Source organism: Zeus faber (genome assembly GCF_960531495.2).
Source record: "Zeus faber genome assembly, chromosome: 15".
Taxonomy (NCBI): Eukaryota; Metazoa; Chordata; class Actinopteri; order Zeiformes; family Zeidae; genus Zeus; species Zeus faber.
In genome coordinates, this window is record NC_137194.1 from 25,362,248 (window position 1) to 25,389,274 (window position 27,027).

At 44.2% G+C, this 27,027-nt stretch overlaps 1 protein-coding gene across 1 annotated transcript; it reads left to right on the forward strand.

Moving 5' to 3' along the window:
• The first annotated feature begins 210 nt into the window (after window positions 1-210).
• Window positions 211-26,750, forward strand: arhgap4b (Rho GTPase activating protein 4b). Its single transcript, XM_080015724.1, has 24 exons — window positions 211-296; window positions 5,420-5,702; window positions 7,691-7,862; window positions 8,482-8,644; window positions 10,272-10,334; window positions 10,458-10,631; window positions 11,236-11,364; window positions 11,853-12,074; window positions 12,860-12,961; window positions 13,277-13,462; window positions 13,585-13,669; window positions 14,145-14,172; window positions 15,386-15,482; window positions 16,750-16,810; window positions 16,958-17,035; window positions 17,622-17,750; window positions 18,548-18,653; window positions 18,862-19,089; window positions 19,845-19,900; window positions 20,661-20,832; window positions 21,707-21,820; window positions 22,260-22,367; window positions 22,501-22,579; window positions 24,719-26,750. The coding sequence occupies exons 2-24, from the start codon at window positions 5,633-5,635 to the stop codon at window positions 24,920-24,922; spliced, it is 2,826 nt and encodes a 941-aa protein (XP_079871850.1). The 5' UTR covers window positions 211-296; window positions 5,420-5,632; the 3' UTR covers window positions 24,923-26,750.
• Window positions 26,751-27,027: the final 277 nt, after the last annotated feature.

Sequence of the window (27,027 nt, forward strand, 5' to 3'; positions counted from 1 at the left end):
GGGAGGGCTGTTTTGGAGTGTGTACGTGTGTGTTTATATGTGTGCGTGTGTGTGTGTCTGTGTGCTTGCGTTTGTGTGTGTGTGTTTGTGTGTGTGTGTGTGTGCTGAGGCAAACGGAGGGAGGAGGAGAGTACTGAGCTGAGAGGAATCTGTCAGATTCAAACACTGCTCTGTGTGTGTGTGTGTGTGTGTGTGTGTGAGAGAGAGATACACAGCGAGAGAGGGGGGGAGAGAGAGAGGGGGCTAGACAGAGATAGAGGGAACACTGGAAGAGAAGAGAAGACCACAAAAGTGAGGTATGTACGGCTGTCATCGTCCCGTTGTCTCAGGAACCCGAGAGCAACCTGTGTGTTTTTGCGTGTGTATGTGTGTGTGTGTGGGGGGGGGGGGTTAATGTGTAAGAGGTAAACATGTTTCCCGGGGGGGTTGCAAGTGGACAAATGTGAGATGGATGGAAGCTGCAGACAGTCAGAGGTATCAATTATGTAATATGTGCACCGTTTGTGTGCATGTATGTGTTCACATATAAGTGTGATTACACTGACAAATGCTTAGGTGCGTGTGTGTGTGTGTGTGTGTGTGTCCACCGGGCAGAGCAGTGATAACCATATGTGTAGTGATTTATGGGGCCATTGTAAATATAACTGGTGCTCCTCCACTGCTCTCACAGCCGGGGAACCTTGACTTCCCTCCTCCCTTCCGCTTTCTCCATAGCACCTCAGATATCGACAGCTCATCACATTTTAAGATGCAGATAAGGTTCTTAAAGGCTTTTTTCCCCCACGGAGATATCGGACAAAGCGGGGACTTGGGTGTGTGTGTGGATGTATTTGGAATATGCTTCGGCAGGGACCTTGGAAACCTTTTAGCGTTTCTGCGGGGGTTGGGGGTCAGATTCATGTTTGGGCTTCTCAAAGACGCCGCCGCCGCGCTGAAGATCATCTCAGGCCAATGACTCGCAGTAACGTCGCCCCGGCAGTGTTGATCAGTGACTATAATGTTCTTTTTGGGGGAAGCCCGAGCCAGCAACGTGATCTTTAGGTTTCTTCTACCCGCACGCTCGCAAAGCGTTTAAAAATGCCTCGTCATTAAAGCAAATACCAACACACAAGCCCAGGTGGTGCATCCCATTTACCATGCTCACCATAATAGCTGCAGTGTATTTATTGAGGTTTCCATCCCAGAGACCAGAACCAGAGTCGATGCACCTGCCAGTAAGGGTTTGATCAATGGGTCGATGGGTTTATTTAATTCTGTCATCAATCCTTTTGTCATTGTCGCCCCAATGTATCCCGCTGCACAGCTCCGGTTCCATTTAAGCACCATGTGTCCCTTCACCACCACAGCTTGGTGACGTGCACCGCTACAAGGAGGAACCACCGCGCTAGAATGGGAAAATAGTACGGCGCAAAAGGCAAATTTGAAGTAGACGAGAGAATCGACGGTTCACAATATACCTGTAGCTACCACCGCTCTGAAGCGTTTCACGTAGAAACTCTTTCCTAGACAGGTAGAGGTCTAGCAGGGCCCGAGGAGGGAACGCCGCCTGCCTGCCAGCCCTTCCTGTTCTCCCGCCGCACAGTGGCCAACTGTCAGGCTTGTTTTCGTTTCACCCCCTTTTTTTTTTTTTTTTTTTTTTAACCTTACAATTTCTGGTCTCTGCCTGGACCTTGTAAGTATTCATTCCGCAAATGTATAAGCTGTAAACAGACCATCTACACAAAATTTGCAGCTCAGAGCTGTCGTTCAAACATTCCCCCTCTTGACTTTGGCTTTAAAACGACCCTCCGGAGCTAAATGGGAAAATGAGGGGTGAGTGGGTGCAGGGACCAAATGTGTATAAAGAGTGAATTTCCATCCTTAAAGTATCTCATATCTTAGCTATTCCAGCCACTCGCCTTGGGTTCCCCATTGACAAAGGGTGACCATTGTGATAAATTAGTAAGGCATTCAGTGAGATTATGATATCCCTCTGTACGAAGGAGCTGTTGCTACCTGTTCTAGCCGCACCACAATTTCCTGCTTGTGAGACGGCTGCGAAGCAAGTTGCGTACGTCCATTTGTGCTCCTCATTTGGCAACCCAGAAATTTATCTATTTCGGTGTTTGCACGGCATTTTCTATTGTATAAGTGCTTCACAGCCAAACGCATATTTCCCCTAATTCTTGCGATGATGCATTCTGAAGCCAAGCGTGGCATGCAGCCAATTTAATAGCAGTACCTCTCGTGGTGGCGAAGTAATGAGCCTGTAATCCCTTGGGGGCTAGGTGAGTTGCTTTTGTGTTTAACTCAGAAGCCACGAACGCTGCTGTGTCACCATGCAAGTTGTAACGCAAACCTTGGATTCTCCATTGTGCGAATAGTATTTTCTTTCCGTCCACATGGATCTTTATGTCCACATCAGTAGTTCACTTGTCTAGCAAACCAAGCAACAAAGCCATGACATGACGGGAGTTTGGGCACAGGACGTTGCCTGTACACCTGCAGTGTTGCTGACACACAGCGAGGATGTCGGACATGACATAACGTCTGACGACGCGATCGCCTTCTTGTAATGTGTTGATGTTCATCGGAGAAGAGGGACGGAAGGGACGGGAGGGGGTTGTGAACAAAGTGCTGAGAGAGGTGATTATTGTCTCATCTCAGTTGCTCAACGAGATTACAGAGGCAGCGTTGTTCCTGCGCACCGTCGGCGTCCCTGAGGAAAACCCATGCGTATAGGAAGGTTTCAGGAAGTGAGAAACCCCGGGCCCACCGTCACACCGACACCCAGGTGTTGTGCCCCCCCCCCCAATTTTCAAACTTTGCATATGGGGTCATGGCGCATCAATGCACAAACGGGGGGAAGGGTCGCAGGTGTCGGGGAGGCCTGACGTGTCCACCCCCTGGTTGTGGGAGGAAAAGAAAAGTGTCGGGGGATTGAGATGCAACCCGCGAGAAGTGGACCGACGTTGTGAACGGGGCCCCGGCGGCGTGGCGGAGCGGGGCCGGATCGACTCGGCTTAATCAGCCCATCAGCGAAAACAAGTAGAGCCAGATTCGTTATCATCCGCAATAATCTTGCACGCCATTGCCGTTTGCTTCCTCTGTTAGTTCTGCTTAGTTGACTTGATTTGGTTTCCTTAGCGCGGGGGGTTAAAAAAAGAAAAGAATTTGTTTAAAAAGACTATTTTGGAGATAAGCATCTGACGTGCTACTTATATCCGCTTTGAGCCTCTAGCATCTCGTTAATATGCCTAATGTGTGCCACCATAAGACTCTCTGTTCGTGTGACCTTGACTTAAAGTGAGGACTACTGTAACCCCCCCCCCCAACACACTCACACACACACATACACACACACACCAGCACCCATCCTCAACCCCCCTTTTTCTTCTCGTTCCTGCCATGCTCTCTTATTCCGTCCCCCTCAGTCAATATCTCTGTCTCTCGATCCCTAGTTCACTTACACTCTTGTGCTCGAGCTCTTAATCCATCCCCCCCCTTCTTACTTATACGCTCTCTCTCTCTCTCTCTCTCTCTCTCTCTGTCTCTCTCTGTCTCTCTCTCTCTCTCCCCCTCTCTCTTCTCTCTCTCTCTCTCTCTCTATCTGATCAATTACCAGTTCCATTGTTCTGTGGAGATTAAGGTCGCACACAGACGGAGGTCTCTGGAGCCTCCGAGGTCTCCGAGATCCTCTGCCTTTTTGCAGTGGAAAATTTTCTCTCACACACCCCCTCCCATAGTTTATTCACCTTAATTATCATTTAAGTGCGTCAGGGTCACATCTGCTACACGTCCATTTCAAAAACTCTATATGAATATCCGCTCCTGGGACTCTCAATCGAAAGATCAAAATTCATTTATATCGCTTTAACAGGATTTCTCCTGACATTGCAGATAGAAAATCTTGACAATCTTGACCACGACCCCCAAGATATCTTCAATTCAGTGGTGAACTTCAACTGGTACTCTATTTCTCTTTGCCTATCGTATCCAGATTGAGATGACAAGGTCAAAAATATCATCCCCGTGTGTCCAGTACTGAGATTGAAGTCATAGGCTGCAGCGGAGTTATACTTTAGTCTTTATGATGAGTACAAATTATATGTGAAGGGCCACTTCAGTTGAGTCGGGGGTTGCCAGGTATGAACAGCAAAGCCTTGCACGAGATCATCACCATCAACAAAACTCATCTGACCAAACTGGAAACCCTATAGCACCAACACGTCGGGTTTTGCAGGTGACGCACAGCCGGTGATCATGGCTGGATTCATAGTTAAGGCACCAAAAATGGCTGAAATGACTCCACATTTGAGATGCTGGAAGATATATATCCCCACTTTCGCAGGAGCCAGGTAGTTGGTTCCCTCTGCCGCCTTGTATCGAGCAAACACGGTTATGTTGCCTGGAACTCGGGGTCAAGTCAAGGTACTTCCCTGAATAGACAAAACAAATCAGTTCCCCCTGTTCAAACGAAACACACTGAGCTACTTTCATGTACAGCAGAGTACTGAAACTGGTGTGTGTGTGTGTGTGTGTGTGTGTGTGTGTGTGTGTGTGTGTGTGTGTGTGTGTGTGTGTGTGTGTGTGTGTGTGTGTGTGTGTGTGTGTGTGTGTGTGTGTGTGTGTGTGAGTGTCTGCGGATGAGCATACATACAGTACATGTGTGTTTTTGAGAAAGGGAAAGATGAGATTGTGAGATTCCAGCGGTTTCAGCTGACTCACAAATCTCCCTGTCTAATGAACATGGCGTACACGACGCCGGAGCTGATAACGTCCTCTGGACATTTTAACTCTCGGCGAACTGACCCCATTAGCTCATGGGGAAAACACGCAGTAGGCTCTCGGGAATTGACTCTCATCTCGATTTACTCGGTGAAACGAGATCTTCATCGGGAATTCAAGCTCACCAACGAAGTGACCCCGTGAGAAACGCGTGTTCGTACAGTGTGAGGAGGATGCAATGGCGTCTTCGCGTTTAAAACTGGTGGACGGGGTAGAGCGCCCCCACCTGGAGACACAGTATTCAGTATTGCTGTTAGTCATCGGCCTCCTCTTCCTCTTCCTCTCCTCCTCATCCCTCTCTCTGACACATCACCGACCCTCCTGCGTTCTGCCCTCCCCACCTCTCTCACTCTCTCTCTCTCTCTCTCTCTCTCTCTCTCTCCCTTCTCTGTTGTTGTTGATGATTATGCTGTCCCCTCCCGTCTTGTCGACTCTTGGCCTCATTTGCCCCCCCCCCCACACTCCATGTGTCTGGTATCCTCCCTGTCCTCCTTTCATCCCCTGACGCTTGACCTCTTTTGTCCTGCTGCCATCTCTCTGCCTCTTCTCTCTCTCTCTCTCTCTCTCTCTCTCTCTCTCTGGCCAATCTCTCTTATCTTTCACCTTCCCTTCCCATCTGACTCCCCCCCCCCCTTCTCTCTCTCTCTCCCAGGCTGGTTCACCTATGGAGCCGGTTTCACGCGGGAAACCCGGGGCACTCCGTGGGACTCGGATCGATCCCGCCGGAACCGGCGGACGACTGTAGAGCGGAGCGCTTCCCGAAAGGCGAAGAAGGAGCGGAAGAGCGGGACGGAAGGAAGAGGAGCGTCTGTCTTCCGGTGCGTCACGCTTCTTAGGAGCGTGCGGTTGGGGTCGAGGTTCAAAGATGATGACGTCCCACGGAAAGCTGAGGAGGGAGAAGGGGAGCCTGGCCGAGTACGAGTCCCAGGTCAAAGGTGAGTCACTGCATACGTTAGCCAGCAGCCTATTGACAAAATCAAAATATCAATATTTTTTGATGCATATTTGGTATCGATAACTCGACAATATTTTGGAGATTATGAATATTGGTGCTTTGTTACACACAAGAGAAACAATAATTACTAATACAGATGTTATAACCAAGAGAACAGCAAAAACAGTCTCTGAAGTTCCATCACTTGCATCACTTTACTGTCATGCAGCCTTGAAGACAACCGTTAACTATATCACAATTTTGCCATCACAAAATAGCCAAGTCTCATATCTCTATCTAGTCTCATATCATGATATCAATATGATATCGATATATGTAGCGCCCAGCCCTGGTGTGCGTGCCATCCATGCACTCGGTTTCTCTGCTGCCAACCTCTGTCGCCAGTGTGTTTCTGTCTGTTGCCTTCACCTCAATTTGTTTGTGGTCTGAGTGCACAAGCTTTCGTGCCAACGAGAATGCACGACTTCCTGTGTGCATGAAAAGCGCCTCGCAGCCACCCAGGGATGGTGCCAGGATGTGAGGGCTGTCGCGATCAGGAAATTTAGGGGACAGTTAATAGTTATACAAATAACTGTGAATTCTGTTTTTTATGCCACCATCATAGTATGTGCTTATAACTCGCTGCACTTATTATTATTATTATTATTATTATTATTATTATTATAGATTGTTTTTATTATTATTATTATTATTATTATTATTATTATTATTATTATTATTATTATTATTATTATTATCGTTGTTATTATTATTATTATTATTATTATTATAGATTGTTTTTATTATTATTATTATTATTTTTATTATTATTATTATTGTTATTATTATACATGTCTAGCTATTTCAGAAGTGCTATCTGTTCCTATTGGAACATAAATATTCACTGGGTAGACAGTGAATTTGCTTCAATCCAACTGATGGAAATTCGGCAAATTCACATTTTATTTATTGCAACGTTTATGATATTGGTTTAAATTCGCCTGCTGTTTAGATGGAAACATCTGATTGTAGAGTCTAATTTCATTGTCGATGTATCTGCTGATATATAACAAGAATATTTGACTATTTATATTTTCCCCAAAATTCTGGCTCATATAGTCTACAAAGCTGCGTATCACCATGGGGCAATATTTTAATCTCACCGGACGTTAAACGAAAATGTTGAATTATCACCCAGCCCTGATGTTCTGGCTGGCTGACTGGCTGACTGGCTGGCTGACTGGCTGACTGACTGACTGTACTGTACTATGAGTGTGTATTTATAGTCGTATTAGTGATGCTGTCTCCTCACATCCAGTCAGCCCCGGGCTGTGTACTCAGAGAGGGAAAGCGAGAGAGATATGGAGAGGAGGAGAGCGGGAGAGAGAACAAAGAGAGCCAGAAAGAGGGGGTAATAGTGAGCAAAAGGGATGCTGGCAAATGAGCCCGGGTGAGGGAAAGGAAGTGTAGATGATGGGAGGGAGGGAGAAGGGAGGGAGGGAGATGTTTTTTATTCGTGATTTGGCCTGTTTAGTATACAAGAGTGTATCATGCATGTGTGTGTGTTTTTAATCGGTAAAGTAGAGTCTAGTTCCATGTCTGTGCATCTTGTACATCCTCAAGGCTGATGACACGTATATGCTCATTGTCCCCGTGGGCTGCAAGTTGTCAATATGCGTAGAGCTCTGCGTGTGTTTGAATGTATACCTGTGATTACGTGTTACGTGCCTGTCACTCCCTTTGTGCTTGGGGTTGTGTGTACATACAGTGTATACAGTACTATATATATATATATATATATATATATATATATATATATATATATATATATATATATATATATATATAGATATAGAACACACATATACAGCGTGTATATACTGTGTGTATATATATATATATATATATATATATATATATATATATATATATATATATACACACACAACCACACACACTGTATATGTGTGTTCCCTCTGTGGTTCCCAGACCTGCGTGCCCAGCTGACGGACCAGGTGAAGATCCTGGAGTCTCAGGTGGATGTGAAACAGCAGCAGCTGTCCGACCTGTCCGAGTTCCTACGTCGTCGCGGGGACATCGAGGCCGAGTATGGCCGCGCGCTCGACAAACTGACCGAGCGCTTCACGCACAAGACCAAGAAGTGAGCGCCTTTAATGAGTCTGAGTAAAAAGGTGTTGCTTAGCATTGTGGAATTCAAAGCAATGTTATCCTTTGACTCCAGTTACTATTATTATTATTATTATTACGGTCAAGATTTAACAACTTGTATGCTTGCACTGAAAACCATCAAGTTTTCATTGGAATCTGCTCGTTTTGACAACTGAAACAGTAATTTCCAACCCTACACACCATAAAAAATATTAATATAAAATTTATCAGAAGCAGAGGAATTTGTCTTGGTAGGGGTTAAAGCTGTTAAAGCTTAACAGTCTAAAAATACAAATGAATACAGAAATATAGCAAATGTATTTCTGTGTACAGGATAAATTAAATTAAAAGGCTGTGCCAGGGGCTGAGTGGCAGTGTGGTTGCTAGTGTTGGCTCTGGCTATCAGTGTAATTGGGATGTTTCTGTACATACATACATTAATACTAAGTTATTACAATGTTATTAATGAATGATTGCAGTGTTATTACTAAATGATTAAAATTGTATTATTACGTTATTACCATGTTATTACAAGGTATTATTGATTATTATTATTATTATTATTATTATTATTATTATTAAGGTTAATACTCAATAATTACAACCTCCAGGAAAGAGCAGTGGGGCCAGTCGGTGTGCCAGGTCTGGTCGGTGCTGCTGACCCAGACCCGCCTGGAGAGCCGGGAGCACGCGGCACTCGCCGACACCTGCTGCAACACGCTCACACAGCGGCTGGCGCACAGCACCGAGGACGCGCACCGCCTCCACAAACGGGTGGGTCAGGACTGACAGACACAGGGATGGATGGATGGATGGAAGGATGGATGGATGGATGCTGACAGCGACAGTCGTGGTCAGTCATCGTAGAAGATCCCCCCCGTCAGCTGTTCAAAACTGTGTCAATCGTCTTTTATTTTATTTTTCTACGTGCTCCCTTGGTACAGTGAAATGCCGTGAGCCGCTTTCCCGATGAGATGGGCACATGAGTTGTTGTTTAAAGTGAACCGAATCCCATTTCTGGGCGCACATTGGCACATTTGTCGGCCACCAACGAAACCCAGGCTTGTGGTACAGAGAGTTGTTTCCTTTTAAACACTTACTGTTATTAGCCACCGCTAACCATGTCAGCTTGGTGGTCTGTGCCTTGTGGTTTCCACTTCCACACTCTTTCACCCTGTAAAGCAGACAAACCATTGGAAGAGTTGTTTTAAAATACTATAAAACCATTACACTGGCCCTGGTTTTGCTTGATTTATTTTCATTCAATTTGGATTACTGTAGCTGTTAAAGAGTGAGAGGAGAGATTCAGGTGAATCTTTGTTCATGGGAACTTGGTTATAATGGTCTTTTTGTCTATAAATAATAATAATAATAATAATAATAATAATAATAATAATAATAATAACAATAGTAGCAATAGTAGTAATAATAATAACTTTAAGTTATTAGTGCCTTTCAAGCAACCCATGGACACTTGACAAAATCAATACGATAGAAAAAAATACAAAAATATATATATATTCTTGCTGTAAAAATATGATCACTCTCTTCCATCTTCATTCACTCTGGAATGAAATGTAAATAGTTTTTAATAGCATTTAATGAGAATGGATGAATATTGGATGGATCCAGGCATATTGGCCTTTTAGTTGTATGTATATATCATTTTAGGTATGTCATTTTATGGTTTTAAAAAAAAAGGTGTTATAAGCAGTATGGGCTTTGGGTTTCAGGCAGTTATTCTTTTCTTTGTGTTCTTTTTGCGAAATTTCATGTCATGTTATCCTTTTTGAGTTTTTCTGAATATTTCATTTTACCAAACGTATTAAGTATTTTTCGTTTATTACTCTGTAAATACTAAGCATGATTTAAAATCCTAAAGTACAACAACATGGTTCCACAAGCTCCATCCAGCTTGGTGGCTTCTGACGAACAAATTACGCACACACACTGCAAACACACAAACAAATAAATAAACACTTAAAATATGCAAAATATGTGTGTCTAAATTGGAGACGGGGTTAATCCCGATCCGTGAGTCAGTCACGTGCCACCGAGCATGCTCCATAATGACACATTTTGCACAGACGTGTCAGTAAAGAGTTCCGCCTCTAAACTTTGTCTGTGCACAGTACGACAGACACTGTGTGCTTCACCTGATGTTCCTCATATTCTGACAAACTGACTCTTCCGGGATCCCCCTCTCCACACACACACACACACACACACACACACACACACACACACACACACATACGCGGTTGAGATATTTGCTGTTCAACTATTTTGACGCAATTCATCGCAGTTAGTTCGCAATGGAAAATACTGTGGAAGTTTGTGAAAAAGGTAATAAAGTCAAACCTTGCTCTGCTTTTTATTTTTATTTGAAATGATTCCACAGAGCAAAGAGGTTGCGGTGCAGATGCAGGACGAGTTGCTGAAAGTCACCATCGAGCTGCAGACGGTGAGCTCCAGAAAGTGGTTTACAACGAGATGCAAAGTCGTTTGATATCAATAAGATACTTTGGAAGATATCAAAGAAGATTTTAAATATATTTATATACTTACAACTTACGACATACTCAAGGCTCTGAAGACCTACAACCTTTACCACACCGACTGCCTGACGGCGGAGGGGAAGCTGAAGGAGGCTGAGCGGCTGGAGGAGCGGCACACGGGCAAGTCAGCTGACCTCGGCCTCGGCCAATCGGGAGGCCAGAGGCGGAGTTCAGTCAAGAAGATGGAGAGACTCATGGAGAAGGTAATGGCTGTCTGTCTGTGTGTGGGTATGTGTGTGTTTTTCATGGCTTTCATCATATAGGTGGTGCGAGTGGGGCACCGGAAATGTTAGTACAGGTGTGCGGTGGTTCGGTGTGTCTGTAGGGTTTCATGTTTCCTGTCGACGTTGGTTGGTTTTTGTCTCTACATCCGCCACAAACAGTCACAATCAACCTTACATCGAAACATTATTAAACACAAATGAACACCTGTGAAACAAGGGAAAAGGCAATCTTGACCAGTTTACAAAAAAATGCTGATAAACTGATACATTTCTATAATATTCTACCTTTCTATAGACTTGAAATTAACCTTCAAAATGATTCACAGGGCCAGTCTGCATTAATCGTGGGCCACATTTGGCCCTTTGAGTGGCCCTGCTAGGTGTTAACGAATCTTATCTTTGACATATGAACCTCTTGTGATGTTGTTTATGGATGATTATGTATTTGTTAATATTCTTGTGTTGTCTTTCTCATCTGTGTGTGTGTGTGTGTGTGTGTGTGTGTGTGTGTGTGTGTGTGTGTGTGTGTGTGTGTGTGTGTGTGTGTGTGTGTGTGTGTGTGTGTGTGTATGCACGCACGCAGAGGCAAGGCCGAGTGCAGGAGACCCAGCTGAAGTGCACTAAGGCCCGCAACGACTACCTGCTGAACCTCGCAGCTGCCAACGCAGCCATGAACAAGTACTATCTGCAGGACGTCAGCACACTTATTGACGTGAGGGGTAACACCGTAACTACGCTTTGTGGTCTACTGTGTGTGTGTGTGTGTGTGTGTGTGTGTGTGTGTGTGTGTGTGTGTGTGTGTGTGTGTGTGTGTGTGTGTGTGTGTGTGTGTGTGTTGTGTTACGAGGTTCCTTCCGAGGGCCTTGTGGCACTAGAGCTGTGAAGAGGTTGCTGCGAGGCGGAACAGCAGCGGCAGCAGCTCCAATCAGGAGAAAGAGAGAGAGAGAGAGAGCGAGAGCGAGCGATAGAGCGGCTGAATTAATAAGAAAGGTGTTACAGGAGGATTAGAGAGGCGGGAAAATGAGGGCAGGGCGCATCAGGTATGAAGGATCAAAAGCTCAGTTTCAAAAGACAGAGATCTGACATGTATCCTTTCTCTCTCTCTCTCTCTCTCTCTTTCTCTCTCTCTCTCGTGCATCCATTTCCTATTCCCTTTCAACCACCCCCCTCCCCTCATCCACATCCGCTCCCTCTCCTCAGTGCTGCGACCTGGGCTTCCACCTCTCGGTGGAGCGGGCCATGCGGTGCTACCTTTCCAGCAGGGGGCGGGCCCAGAAGACGGAGGAGGCGGGGCTCAAGCAGCTGGAGGCGGCGGTGACGTCGCTGGACCAGGGCGGCGACCGGGACGCCCTGCTGCAGCAGCACGACACCTCCTTCTGCCTGCCCTTCAGGTTCAACTACCACCCGCACGAGGGCGACCAGGTGCAGCGGCCATCACTGTTGACACACACTACTAGTTGCAGCTTCTGTAACACCCTACTTTTAAAGTGATTACACAAAGCATTTTAACTGCATGATTCATTAATGTTCTTCCTTGAGACCAAACCATACCCTGACTTAAGTTAAGTGTTGACAGTATATTGTTATGGAGTGACTTCAGCGACTGACTCAAAAAAAATGTACATAGCTGGCACATTAAATTCCAATGAAGACAAGTTGAAGCAACCTGGACGTTGTCCTTCTAGCATTTTAATGCCACATAATGGTATTCGTCTTTTTCCACATAACCGCATGACGGGAGATACTTTCAACCTATCCCATCTTTTCTGTGTTTTGAGCCAGTCGCATCCCTTTGTATCAAGCTGGATAACAACACAATTTCTACATTGGTTTCCTGATTTTGTAATCTGTCATTTAGGATTTTTTATTCGTATTAAAAAAGAATCATTAATTATTCAATTATAAACAAATATTTAATGTTGAATGGTGATTTGGTTGATTAATTAATTGACCAATTAATTAAGTAACACGATTTGTAAATTATAATTTATTATTCCATTATAATTAATTCATTGAGTAATTAATAAATGTATACAGTTTTTCTCTTTTAATATTTTTTAAACACCTCTATTTGAAGAGTTCATAATTCGATTTGTAATTGATTTTCAGTGGGGGGAGGTAACAAAGCACTTGGCCGGTTAGGCATGTACTTCCCTGTGACTAAATGTGTGTTTCGATTATGCATGTGCGTGTGCGTGTGCTTTAAGGTGTGCGAGGTGAGTGCGGAGAGCCAGGTGAGGTACGAGCTGGAGACCCGGTACCAGCAGCTTCAGTCTCGCCTTGCTGCCATCACCTTGGAGACAGAAGAGGTGAGCTTATTGCTTTCACACACTCCATTTCCTGTCCAAGGCTCTCTACCTGTGTCTCCATCTAATTGTGTATACATTCCTGCCTTAATTGTTGTCGTGTGTTGACAGTACACAATTTCAAATGGAAGCAAGAATAATAGGGTTTCAGCACTAGGGGCTTGAATCCCTTAATTACCACTTCGGTATACGAAGGTATCGTAAGAATAGGATGCACAGGGTAGCGTTAATAAGGACTTGAGTATTGAGACATTTCCAAAGTAGTTTCCCTTCTTCTATTTTGCTTTTCAACTATAATAATAGTATTTTTTTTTTCAGGTCAGTAAAACACTTAAAGCCACGCTCACCTCCCTGCTGGACACCATGTGTGACAGTGACAGTAACTCCGCCCCCGACGTCGCCAGCAACCAATCGCATGAGCCCCCGGCACTAGGCTCCGCCCCCAAACTGACACTCGCCAAGCGGCGGGCCAATCAGCAGGAGACGGAGACCTTCTATTTCACAGTGGGTTTGGCGTTTGGTGGAGGTCTCGGACTAATCTTGTTCTGGTTTTAAATTTGAAGCATTGAAAGAATAACAAGTGACACACATATACCTACATACATCTATCGTGTACCTTTTGTCAGAAAGTGAAGGAATTCCTCACCAGCAGTTCCCTGACCTCCAAACTTCAAGCCAAACATGACCTGCTACAAGACGCCATACAGAAAGGTACGAGGCTCACACCCCGACAGCGTAGCAAACTATTCACCCTCCAAAAGAAAAACCTTGTCCTGCATATCACAAACCTATTTACTGTTGGTGAAATGTGAAATTGGACATATTCCATCTCTTCAAGTCGTCCATTGTAGTTTCTATGTATCTTCAAGATGTTGCCGCTAGCTAGCGTGGCATGAAACAAGGGATAAGAAGGATCATTAATAACAGGCGGTGGTCATTATTCGGAAGTCAACAATGGCTGTTTGCGGCTATTGACCAATCAGAGTGGAGTATGCTACAGCGCCGCGTAACAATCAGTTTGCAGTATGCACCCTAAAATGCAGTGTTAATGTAAACATTCCTCATCTCCATCCAACAATGAATACTGCTTGCTAACAGTTGTCAGATGTCAGAGTTGAGGATTCCTCACATACCTGGGCTTTTCTCAATTGTTTTTTTTTTTTTGTTTGTTTTTGTGTTTCTCCAGCTGAGGCGGTTGACAGCGACCCTTCCAGGTAAATACACGTGTCACGCGTTGCCAAAAGGAATTGGCAGTGTGAGCTAGAGATTGACAGGGATGGAGAGAGGGGAGATTAAAGTGAGAGAGAGGGAGAGAGGGGGATGGAATCGGGCGGCTCGCTCACAAGAAATTGTCACTCCAAAATGTGTGCTCGCCGCCAAAATGTACGACTCTGGCACCGAAATCTGTATGCGTAGCGCCGCAATCCAGGCCAACATTCTGGTGTGAAAATCATTTAGTTAAAGGGGACCTATTATGCTTTTCCTTTTTATCTGTCATTTATATAATGTTACAATGTGGGATGTTGGTATAAGATGTGGCCAAAGTGTCAAATAATGAGGTAAAGCAAAAGAATCGCAGTGAGTAAAACGCTCAGACTTCCAACCGCACTGAACGCTCTGTTTCCAACGTATTTATTTTTTTCTACGTCAGCTCATCACAGATTTTTTTACATGGTCATCTGCTCCAATCGATCCGCTCTCCGTCTCCGAGCAAAACCAATAAAAATAGTGTTTCGTTATTGTGGATGTTTTAAATTAGGCCTTGTAGATCTAATGTGAGTGAAGATTCGGCAACCGTATTGCTAATTTCTCACCTTAAATTTGTTCAGAAACAGATTTTGGTGGACTGATGAGGTGAAGTCTGTTAAAGTAAATACAATGGAACCCGGAATGCCATGCTCAAACATCATTAGCTCAATGATCTCGGAACTTGTGTTCAAACCCCATTGGCTCACAGAACTCGTGCCCTCAGCAGGGTGGCTCCTCCCACTTAAACGGAGCGTCATGAACACGATGGATTTCGAGGCTTGTTACAATGTCTCTATTGCATAATCTGAGTGGTATTTTCAGGAAAAGCTTCAAAAACATGTTTTGGGGACCTTTAGGGATCTCTATTAACTCGTGTAAAAAGCAACATAATAGATACACTTTAACATTGTTTTGTCTAATTTATGGCAATATATCAAATATCATGATAGAAATCAATATGTTTACAGGGTTTCACCAGGTCCTTGAGTTGCTTGAAGTTCTTGAATTTCCTCCTCAGAAATTGAAGTACTGGAATACTTTGAAAATCGCCACTTTTGTGCTGATGTGTTTTTTTTTAATGTTTTCATCATATATCCATTTCAAAGTCTAAGGTACCTAGTAGTAGCACTGAACCAACATGTAAAATGGCATCGTGCTGTTATGTATTATATTTCCCAGAATGCATTGTGCTCGGTCAGTGCGTGCTCGGAAATCCAGACCCGTTTCCCAGTTCTGCCACACACTCTTCACCGCAGATTTAGTCTCCTACATACAGGTAACACTGACATGCACACACACACACACACACACACACACACACACACACACACACACACACACACACACACAAGAAAAAAACAACATGCTCCCTAATACAATGCAGTATGTTTGAATTCTTCTACCACGAACAAACAGAGTCCGCTCCCCTGTCCTTCCTGTCTCCGTGAACGTCACACGTCCAGCTTAGCTGATTCTCTTGCTTCATCCACCTCTCTCCCTTTTATCTCTTCCTCCCCGGGTCCGAGGGATTAAAACGCAGTGGTCCCTCTGCCGCCTTTTTCTCTCCAACTCCTTTATTGTGCGCGCGAGTGTGTGTGTGTGTGTGTGTGTGTGCGCGCCTTTTTTCCCATTGCTGCTAAGTCTGTATTTCACCCTATTTCCCACTTTCCCTTTTTTAATCCACTTCCCCTCCCTCTTTCTCCCCCTTTCCCTCTCTTTCATCCTCCTTTGTATCTTGCTCTCCCTTTTAAAAACTCTGTTGTTGTTTTTTTGTTGTTCTTGCTTTGGCTTGGCGTAGAAGGAGAAGGAGAATGTCTCGGACGCAGGTAGCGAAACCCCGATGCCCCGTGACTGCTTGTGTGCACGCACGGCTTTTTGTTTGTTTGTTTGTTTCTTTGTGTCAGGGTTCTTACCAGGTCCTAGAAATGCTTGACTTTCCTCCTCAGAAATGTAATTACTGGGATACCAAGAAAATAGCCCTTTTTCTGCTGAAGTGCTTGAAAAAGTCCTTGGGGGAAAACAAAAATAATAATAATAATAATAATAATAATAATAATAATAATAATAATCATTATATATATATATATATATATATATATATATACTAATATAAATATAAGACAATGAGACTATATTGAGATTATATTATGTTTATATTTTAACTCATGAAGATCACATTGAAAATTGATTGGATTGATTTGTCTTTGCCGTGAAATGAAAAAATAGTACTTGAAAAAGTCGCTGAATTTCATTTTGTAATGCCAGAATTAACCCTGTCATTTGTGCTTATACCTGTTGACATTACCCGCTCCTCGGATGACCCTTGACCCCGCATTGCTTGCTCATTCCAGCCCCCGCGACGCATTGCTCTCGTCATCATGTTATTGCTCACACACTCGCTGTGTTCTCCCTTGTCTACCGTCCCTCCTTTATTCTCTCCATCCGGCGGTTGACGCCTTCCTACCTACCCCTCTCTCGCTCTCTCGCTCTCTCTCTCTCTCTCTCTCTCTCTCTCTCACCCTGTGATTGTCTCGGCCTTACAGAGCTCTGGGCAGCAGATTCCTGTGGTGGTTGAAAGCTGTATCCGTTTCATAAACCTCCATGGTGAGTCACGTGCACAATGTGGTGTTAAGGCGTGCTGGGAGAGCTTTGAAAATGCTCTGAATGGGGAGGTATGCGTGCGTGCGTATATACTGTATATGCAGACCTATTTTCACGTGTGTGTGTGTGTGTGTGTGCGTGTGTTGCCAGGTCTGCACCACGAGGGGATCTTCCGAGTCCCCGGATCGCAGAGGGAGGTGAACCACATCAGGGATGCGTTCGAGAGAGGTATGGTCGAACTCCCCATACCTTGTCTAGTTATTGATTTATTTTGTTTAATTGTGGTCGTCTCACAGCACAAAGTACAGCCAAATGGCAAAGGTGTACGGCAAGCGCTGGCAACTGATTAAAATCCTTCTTATTGCTTTTAATCAAAACTATAAAAACTTGTGGAGCTTCTTATTATCCACTAGCCATTTACAAAAGTGTATTTTTCTCAGGTCAAATCAACCAGCCAATGTTTACAAAAATATTGATATTAAACAAAATATGTCATGCAAGTATAAAGTAATAAGTCTGCATGTATATCTGGCCTTTTTGGGTAAAAAGTGCATATTTGAAGGCAAACTATTTTCTTTCATGACTCAGAGGTTTTTTCATCTTTGTTTACATAAATAATAATTTCGAGTTTATTCAGTGGGAATTTTGATCATTTGCCCATAATCCTTACAAACAGCTCTTTTGACCAGTTTGGGTCTTCAGCACTGCCTAGCTACTTCATAATCACATGATCTCTTTTTCTGTGGATGAGACATGTGTGTACATCTATCCATCACATTCAATCTGACGCATTGGTTTACTGCTCTCTTTTTAGGAGAGGACCCTCTGTCGGACAGCGAGTGCGACCTGGACTCGGTGGCCGGTGTGTTGAAGCTCTACTTCAGGGGCCTGGAGCCTCCTCTCTTCCCCTACGACAGCTACTCCCCGCTGCTGGAGTGTGTCCGTAAGAACCCCCCTTTTTAGCCTTTTTCGTGTGTTGAGTGTTGCCGGCGCTTCTGAGGTGCAGTCATTCATTGAAATATTTGAATTCCATTGATAAATGGACACCACTTTGGGGGTGGAGGGGGGTTGTCATGTGGGGAGCCACGGTACGGTGGATGATCACCTAGTGATGAGTGTGGACGCAATCATAATTTTCCTGAGCGGCGACATCTTAAAAGGACCAATTCGAATTTGAGCTTTCCAATAACGCAATTGTATCGAGTGTTGCATTTCTGATTTCTCACCGTCACTTTGTTATACAAGTGTTACGCAAGCGCGTTCCCTCGAGGGGCCCGAGAGAACGCGCTTGTGTAATGCTAACGCAGGTGAACGTATGGGAGGGAAACGGCATTTGTGCGATTCGCTCTGACCGACTCGTTTGCTTCCTTGACTCTAAATGAGATTGGACAGATCAGAGCCCTTCCCGCTGCGACTTGATTTGTACGGCCGACTGTGGCTGGGATCCCCGCCCGGTTAGCTGTTGAGTCTACTCTCAAACCAGAAAGGGATTTACTGTCAGGGTAGGACAGATAAATCGGCCTCCTGCTATGCTCGGTGTGGTGGTGGTGGGGTCATCAGTTAAATTCTATAATACTCTTGGGAGGTGTACTGCGATAAATCAAATCTTACAAGCTGTTTTTTTTTCCTGCTTTGAGACTTTGAGATGTTTATCTTTCTTCCTCGCTCCCCCCCCGCTGCCCTCTCTGTTTCCATCTGCCTGCTTTTTACCTTTTTCTTTTCTGTCTTTCCCCGCGTTAGAAATAGAAGGACTGACGGAGAAAGCCTCCCAGATCAAGCCCATCATCTCCTCCTACCCGCGGCCTCTCCTCATCGTGATGCGTTACCTCTTCGCTTTCCTCAATCAGTAAGCCCCCGCACAACACAGTGCCAGCGCCACGGGAGCTCTCTCATATCTACCACGCTCGTAAAACTGAACAGCCGTGTCGGGGAGAACAATTAATGTGTGTGTGTGTGTGTGTGTGTGTGTGTGTGCGCCTGTGCGTGCGTGTGTGTGCGTGGGCGTGCGTACGTGCGTACGTGCGTGCGTGCGTGTGTGCGTTCGCTATCTGCAGTGTGTCCCAGTACAGCGATGAGAACATGATGCAGCCCTACAACCTCGCCGTGTGCTTCGGCCCCAGCTTGCTGCGGGGAGTCGAGTCAGGCGACGCTGTTGCTAGGCAACCGCAAGTCAACGACCTGATCAAGACCATGATCCTCCAGCACGACGCCATCTTCCCCGGCCAGTCGGAGCTCCCGGGCCCCGTCTACGAGAAGCACATGACCCTGGAGCAGGAGTACTGGTGAGAGGCCACCGGGCGGCCCCGGATCTTATAGGAGAGCATCCGGAGGGGGACGGTTAGAGGAGTCCACCGATTCACCTCCACATTTCAGCCAAACTACCATGATGCCAAAGCAGTCTGACTTTGACATTTTGAGTAATATAAAAAATATATAAACATTTGGTTTTATTGCTAAATTCTGTTTGCCGCCAATATTGATGTCAATTGTTGACACACTTTAGTGACACACGGGCATGGGGTTGTGATAGGAGACCTGAATTAAGGGAATTCCAGTTATTTTTCTTATTTGCCTCAAAGAAATATATTTCTGAGTCTTATTTAATTTTTATTTTATTTTATTTGTCATATTCTATTCACTAACTGCATAACGTTTTAGGAATTAGTTAGTTTCAGTTTGTAAGCTAGGTAGGAGTTAGGTTAGCTATTATGTTTGGTTTAGTAACTTTTGTGCATAATCTCCAGGTGCCTTGCAAAGACATTTCACTGCATATATGGATGAAAGTATATATATGTATGTGACAAATAAACCTCTTGAATCTTGAAAAAAGTATTAAAGCTGTTTAAAGCTGACAGACAATTGATTAAAGTGCATTGCAAATAAAAGAGAGAATACAGTCATACAGTCACGGACACACTGTCTGCAGAGCACGGTTCATGTCGGACATAACTTGAGAAAAAAGGGTGTTGCTCGCTTCAGCTGTCAGGCAGAGCAGCACGCAGCCGACCATAACTCTCCTTGTTCTGCCTGTCTGCAGCGAGCCGATCACGGAGGAGGGAGATGGAGAGGCCGAGCATCTGCACAACGAGGACGGTGAGGACACACGCACGCACGCACAAACACACACACACACACACACACACAACCTCACACGCACGCACACGCACACACACACACACACACACACACACACACACACACACACACACGCACACACACACACACAACCTCACACACACACACACACACACACACACACACACAACCTCACACGCACGCACACACACACACACACACACACACACACACAAATTCAGGTATAGGTGGTTTATAGTCATAAGGAAAATTATTTAAAATCTGAAAGATTACGGCAGTTAGGATTATGTTGATTTTATAACTAAAATTTTTTGAATCATTACAGTCAATATGTATATACATATATCCTTAAAAATGGCATTATTATTAATATTATCATTATTGTTATTAAAACCTTTAGAATATGAGGACACTAAATGTGACAATCTGACCATCTGAGTGTCCTACAATATTAATGCGGGTGGGTTCAGGTAATTAGCCCATTTCAATCATATCTAAACACACACACACACACACACACACAAACAGGCACTGACATACATACACTTTCACATCAACACACATTGGGCAAATGGAACAACGAAATCAAACAACTAAGCATATGGTCACATTTACATGAAAATTTTATGAAACCAGATGATTGAATTAACACAGTTGAATCAACACAGCAGATACGGAAACCTTATCCATGCAGGATATATGGAATTTATTATACGTAACGTTAATTTGTCAAACTTCTATGTGCCTGTGCGTGCAGAGATGGAGGCGCTGGCCATGTTTGACTACCTGGCCAGGTCTCCGGCGGAGCTGTCGTTCAAGCAGGGTGAGCTCCTCATCCTGCACAGCAAGGCCTCCTGTGATTGGTGGAGAGGGGAAGTGGGCGGGGCCAAGGGTCTCATCCCCCACAAGTACATCAGCGTGCTGGATGGGTCAGTGGCATGTCCTCCATGGACGTTTCTACATTAAAATATCCGCCTAGTATTTTTTTTATGCCTTTTGCATCTATATGCTGTTTAAAAAAAAAAAGAAATGTGTTTTTAACTAAAAGGAGGCTTACCTGACACATTAACTGACAGCGTACTAACCTTGAGTTTTAAATGCATAAGTATTGGATTTCCTGCAACCGACGATGTGGTGTTACTATGAGACAGTGACGCCATTCACTGTGCTTCCTGTTTGTGGGTACCCACACAAATGTTGCTGCTCGCAGCGAGTCGAAACACACGCACCTGCTGTCTGCCTCCATCCCATATCTGCTGCCTGCGCTACGCCTTCCCATTTAAAACTAGAGATTTTCAGAAATGTAACCTACTATATCCATCTACGTTTCCTAGCATAGCTGCCACCTGGCTGTATTGGGCTCCATAGCTGACATAAGGCTGCACCCTGTTACCTTCTGTTTATAGATGTGTACATATATTTTATTTACTTTTATCTCTATCTCTTTTATTACATTTTGCAACCTCTGCGTCCGTCACACCTGCATTTTTTCCAGGGGGGTTAGTTAACATTTTTAACCAGGTTTGCAAGACACGTTCATGGTGAACTTTGCCCACATTCCTTAACAGGCCATTTAATATTGACCATTTTGTATAAATATTTTCTAAATCCCTGTTAAAGCTTTGTCACAATTTGTTTTCCACCCGTCACGGTGACGTGTGTCAGATGATGTGCTTTTTGTTTCTGTGTTAAAAAGAAAATGTTATATGATCCATATTATTTATACTGTATGTTCTATATTTACTTGAATATTCTATATTTACTTATATGATCAATCTCTCTCTCTATCTCTCTCTACTTCAGGTCAGAGCGAGGGAAGAGAGACGAGGGCGGAGGTGGAGGTGGGGGAGGAGGAGGAGGAGGAGGCAGCACTGGCAACCTGACGGTAGAGGATCCACAGATGGAGAATCCCACTCGGTATACACGTACACACACAAGCCCCTAGACACACACACACACACACACACACACACACAAGTGTACTTACACACACTAATTCCCACACTTGCACATCTCCATGCATGGTTGCGCTCATAAAAATATCTGTGCATGCACACACATATGCACACACATATGCACACACACACACACACACACACACACACACACACACACACATACATATTTTACCATAAATGCGAAAAGGGCCGGCAGGAGAAATGTGTGTGCAGCAGTCGCACTCAAATACACACACACACACACACACGATTGTACATACTTTCACATGAATACACACAGCAGAATACAAGCTTTATGCTCAGACACACACACACACACACACACACCCGTACCGAAAACTGTGCACATGAATGCACAGAGAGAAGAGAGAGAGAGTTCATGTGTGTGTTTCTAACAGGATGCGGGTGAACAGCGACAGCGCGTCGTTGCCAGGGCGACAGAGAGGAAACGAGGGGAGTCCCATCAGAAAGCCCTCCACCTCGCCAGCCGCACGTCACCCACCAGGGTATCTGTCTGTTTGTCTGTCTGTCTGTCTTTCTGTCTCTCTGTCTATTTATCTATCTATCTAGTGTTGTCTCCATTAGTACTGTATGTAATGAGTCCTACGCCCTCTTTCCTAATTCCTCTCCTCCTCTCAGGGGCCATGAGCGCAGACACACCCTGGACACTGTGAGACAGGGCAACCTCCGAGCAGCAGACCGACCACCACTGGACAAGGTCTGTAGTGTCAAGTCTCCCAAGCCTGATTATTTTCTGTTCATTAGCAATAATAAAATAATACATTTTTCTGTACAGTTTATATGTATGTAATGCATTTATATGAAATGCCACTCAAAGTGCTCCACATTAAAATAAAGGGGATAAAAGGAAATTAGGTAAATTAAATGAATCGTATGCAAAGTGGACCGAAGATTAAAACTGAGATTCAACCAGTAGCGGGCCGTGCATTTCAGAGCTAGGCCTCCAGGGCGGTCTCCCACAAAACCATCTCAAAATCACGCGACCGTATCACCATCATATGCCTACAGCTGTGCACAACTACACCATCAACCCACGGTTCCAATAGCAGAGACAAAACCAAATGAAAGCAAAACTTATAATTTCCTTATATGTTGACATGCATCATGTATGTTACTATTATTGTTTTAAAGCACTTTGTAACATTAAGGTGTGGCATATTGTATGCCACACCTGATATAAATGTATATCAAGTATAAATTCATAAGAAGTGGACCTCCTGTAAAATATATCATAGTTTATTGAGTCGGAATGCACAGGTTTTTTTTTATATTGTTATGAGAGAGAGCACAAAAGCCGCAGACCTGGCAACTGCTGGCAGCAGTGAAGAACACGGCCACCAGCTACAAACTTTAATCTGACGGGCTAATTCGTCTGTCAGTCCAGAATCTGGATTCAGTTGTCTATAATCTAGAGTCTAGAATGGCGACCGTTTTCCCACAGAGTGCAGCCGTTTCGCCAAACTTTATAAAAGACCCGATTAACTGCTCCCGGTGCAAGATTTATTAGAATGTTTTGATTAGATATTAAACCTGTAAACGGATCTCATGTTTGCTATTCTGAAAAATGTCCAATTTCCCCACCGTGACTATGAGGTGCAATAAAATCGAATGTGATATATTATGTGTAATGCTGCTGATTTTTCCTTTAAAAAAACATATTTGTTGTGCTTTGTATAGTCTCGTCCTTCAATATATTACGGGGTTTGTTTACAACCTAATACAGGCAGTCATCACTTTTGTTTTTTGGGGGGGGGGGGCGGTAATTTAACACTCGGGGGCGAATCCACAAAAGGAATTTGCAGCTTTTGCGGCCGCTAAACCTTCACAAAGAAGACAAAAAGAAACAGCGTGATTATCAAAGCGCCCGCAGAGGGGAAAATGCAGCCAAGCGAATAGTGTCTGGGTGCTCCGGTGCTGTTGCACGTATTTCAATAATTTGGTGCAAAATTGGCCCCTTTCTATGCAAATGAAACTCATTGCAAAAAAGAAAAATGTTCAATTGACAAGCACAGGGAGTTGGTGGTCACTGAGGTGTCCCCGTTTGAGAAGCTCGTGAGGAATTGTGTGATGTTTTATCTTCTGTCCTCGGCTTCAGATCATGCCATCTTCTTTTACAGTCTGGAGGCGTGCGTTTGTACACCAACAGCGCTGACGGACGGAGACGTTAAATCCCAAATATGGCTTCTCTCTGTCAAGCGTAAAACGTTTGGAGGAACGCCTCTGCACCTCGTCAGTCACGAGATGTAGCTCGCAGTCCGAAAGTTTTCTTTTTCTCCTTGTCTCTGGCATCGTCCTGCCGACTGTGTTACTGACAGAATGCCACCATTTACACTTTGCCACATGGATAATTGCAATCACGCAAAACTTTATGGCCATGTTTGTGCTGTGGCATCATAAGGCAATACCTTTTGGGAATCGGACGCTGAGACGGGGAAGATAGCGGTTACAAGTGATGTGCAATTCATGGTGGTTCTGTATCAGCGCCCGCAGTGCATTCTTTGTGAATTGGGCCCTCAATCTATTATAATAATAAATATAATATAAAAATTAAATTAAAACAATATAAATATAAACGTCAAAACCGATGGTAGAAAGAAAACTTAAATCATAAGGACAAATGAGGCATAAAATAATGATTAAAAAAAGATTAATAATCAAGAAAACGAATAATAATAATAATAATAATAATACACAAAATAATAATAATAAAGAAATGAATATTATTAATAAATGTTATTACATTTAATTATGAGCGATCTTTTTTTCCTCACTGCTTCTATCCTCCAATGGAACTCTTCTTTCATACTTATCTCGCATGGCTGTCCCCCCCCTACAGGAGATGATCAGCCGTCAGATGAACTCCGTCTTCAAGGAGCTCCTGTTGCGCCAGCCTACCCTGCAATCGGCCACTCCGCCCTCTCCTCTCCCTCCTCCGACCTCCTCCGCCTCCTCTTCCTCGCTCGCCCAATCCGCCCCGGCCGCCAAAAAGAGCGGCTTCGGCCTCCGGGGGCGGGTCCTTTTCAGACCCGTGGACCAATAAGGAGAAGTGTTCGAGGGCGGATTGATTGTGTTTGATGACGATGATGGAGATGAAGATGATAATGTGTGGTGTTGCAAGTGATTTATATTTATGGAAGAAACAAAAAAGACGAATTTGACACGCGTGTAATATTTGCTTGTCTCTGCCATTTCATAGTGCCACAAGTCTCAGTGCCGTATTACAGTACGTCCAGTGTGTTTTCTTTTTAAGTCTGTTTTTGTTATAATCTTTCTTTTTTGTTTGTATTTATGTTTTTGTTTGGCTGGTCTTTGTTATCTCTTGTTTTTTGGGTGGGGTGGGGTGGGGTGGCTTTGAGGCGATATTTTTGAGAATCAGGGACGTGACATCACCAGATCGACTCGCAGAACTGGGGTTTAGCCGGCATACGTTCCTTTTTGATTTTTCGTAGCGGGCGCTCCCAGTTCGACACCCGACGCACAAAAGTTTAGGGTATTTTCTAATCTCATCGTCGAAATGAAGCAAAACCAAATAAGGTCATAGTACAATTAATAAAATATAGCTGGGGAAAAAAAACGACGTCCAGTTCGCTGACGTGAACTTCAGTGCATCGGTGCTGTATGCAGAGAACCCTTTTCGCAAATTAAACCCCACATACTGTAACACAACCAACAACTTTATTCACTTGACTTTAGACTTGAGCTGCCCCCTCCTGGTAGCTCTAAGCTCAGCACAACCCCACAATCTCCCTGTTAATGTATCCAAGACACTATTAAAGTACGGAATTTCCTCAAAGGTTAATCTCAACGTATCGGGGCGGTTTCGCGGACACAGATCGCGCCTTATCTCAGACTGAATCACGCTTTTAATATGGACTAAATGAAATGGCCTTTCTCAGTAAAAAGAAAGAGTCTGAGACTTGCCCTTGTCTCGATTTGAAAAGTCCGATTTTATCTGGACCAAGACCAGGCAGAAGGGCGGTTATAGGCAGGAGCTGACCGGTCCTTCATTCCCTCGTCTCGGAACTAATCAACCTTAACTTCGACGACGTCTCAGAAAGGCATTTTTATATCCTGGGTGAATTTAATCTGGATTATTTTAGTTCCGATATAGCTTAAACCCCGTCCGTGAAACCACCCCATTGGGTGCTCCGTGGATATAAGTTGACATATAATAATACAGCGGATACTGTACATCAAGACATCATCAGGGAAGTGTATGAAGTGAGACCAAGGTTTGCATTTAGCACACACACAAACCCACAACCCCAAACCCCCCCTGTAATATGTGATAAATGGCCTGATGGACAGGCCATAACTCAGGGCTCAACCAGAGTTAGGGAAGGGCTAACTCGACTTAGAGAGAATAAAGATTTCAGAGTATCTCACTCAGGACTTTGACTGACTTAATTTGCATCCGTTCAACTGGAAACTATCCTGGTGTCAATAAAAATTAAAAAAAGCCAAAACGGTCACTGTGTTGACGCGGCCTTGGAGGGATTTTAATTTAGTGCAAATGCCTGTGAATGCCAACGGTATCGTGGACTCTTTGTCTCTCGTACATTCTGTAAATCTTTGCCCCCCGTGAATAATATAATTATCATCAGCCACAATTCTTCCGCTCAGATGTGTCGCAGTGAGGTGTACGATGTTGTTACTTTGGATTTGGATTTTAACGCATTTGGAAAAAAAAAAAAAGTATAGCATTTCACATCTGTGGTGTGTTTCGGTATGGGGAACCAGAGAATCTGAATCTTTTTTTTTGCGGATTCTGATCGTACGGTCGCGGCACCCTCCATCGTTCTGGGTCACTGTTCGGTTATGTCACAAAATGTAACTGTCAAAATGTATATGTGGTTAAAAGAAATCCAATAAAGACGATCAGCTGATCAACGTAGATTGGATTTGCAGATTCTTCTTGTCGGTGCACTAAATATACTAATATACATCATTTTAGTTTGCCGCCTGGGCTCGACTGCTCATCACCCCTGGGGAGGTGTACAGCAAACATATGTAGACAGAGTGAGCAAGAAGGAGTGAGAGCTTGAATAGTTGGATAGACGAGTAAAGCCCAACAGAGGCACGCAGGGGAGGTGGAGGGAGCGTAGCAACGCAGGAGCAAAGCAGGTACGAGAGGTTGGCGGCTTG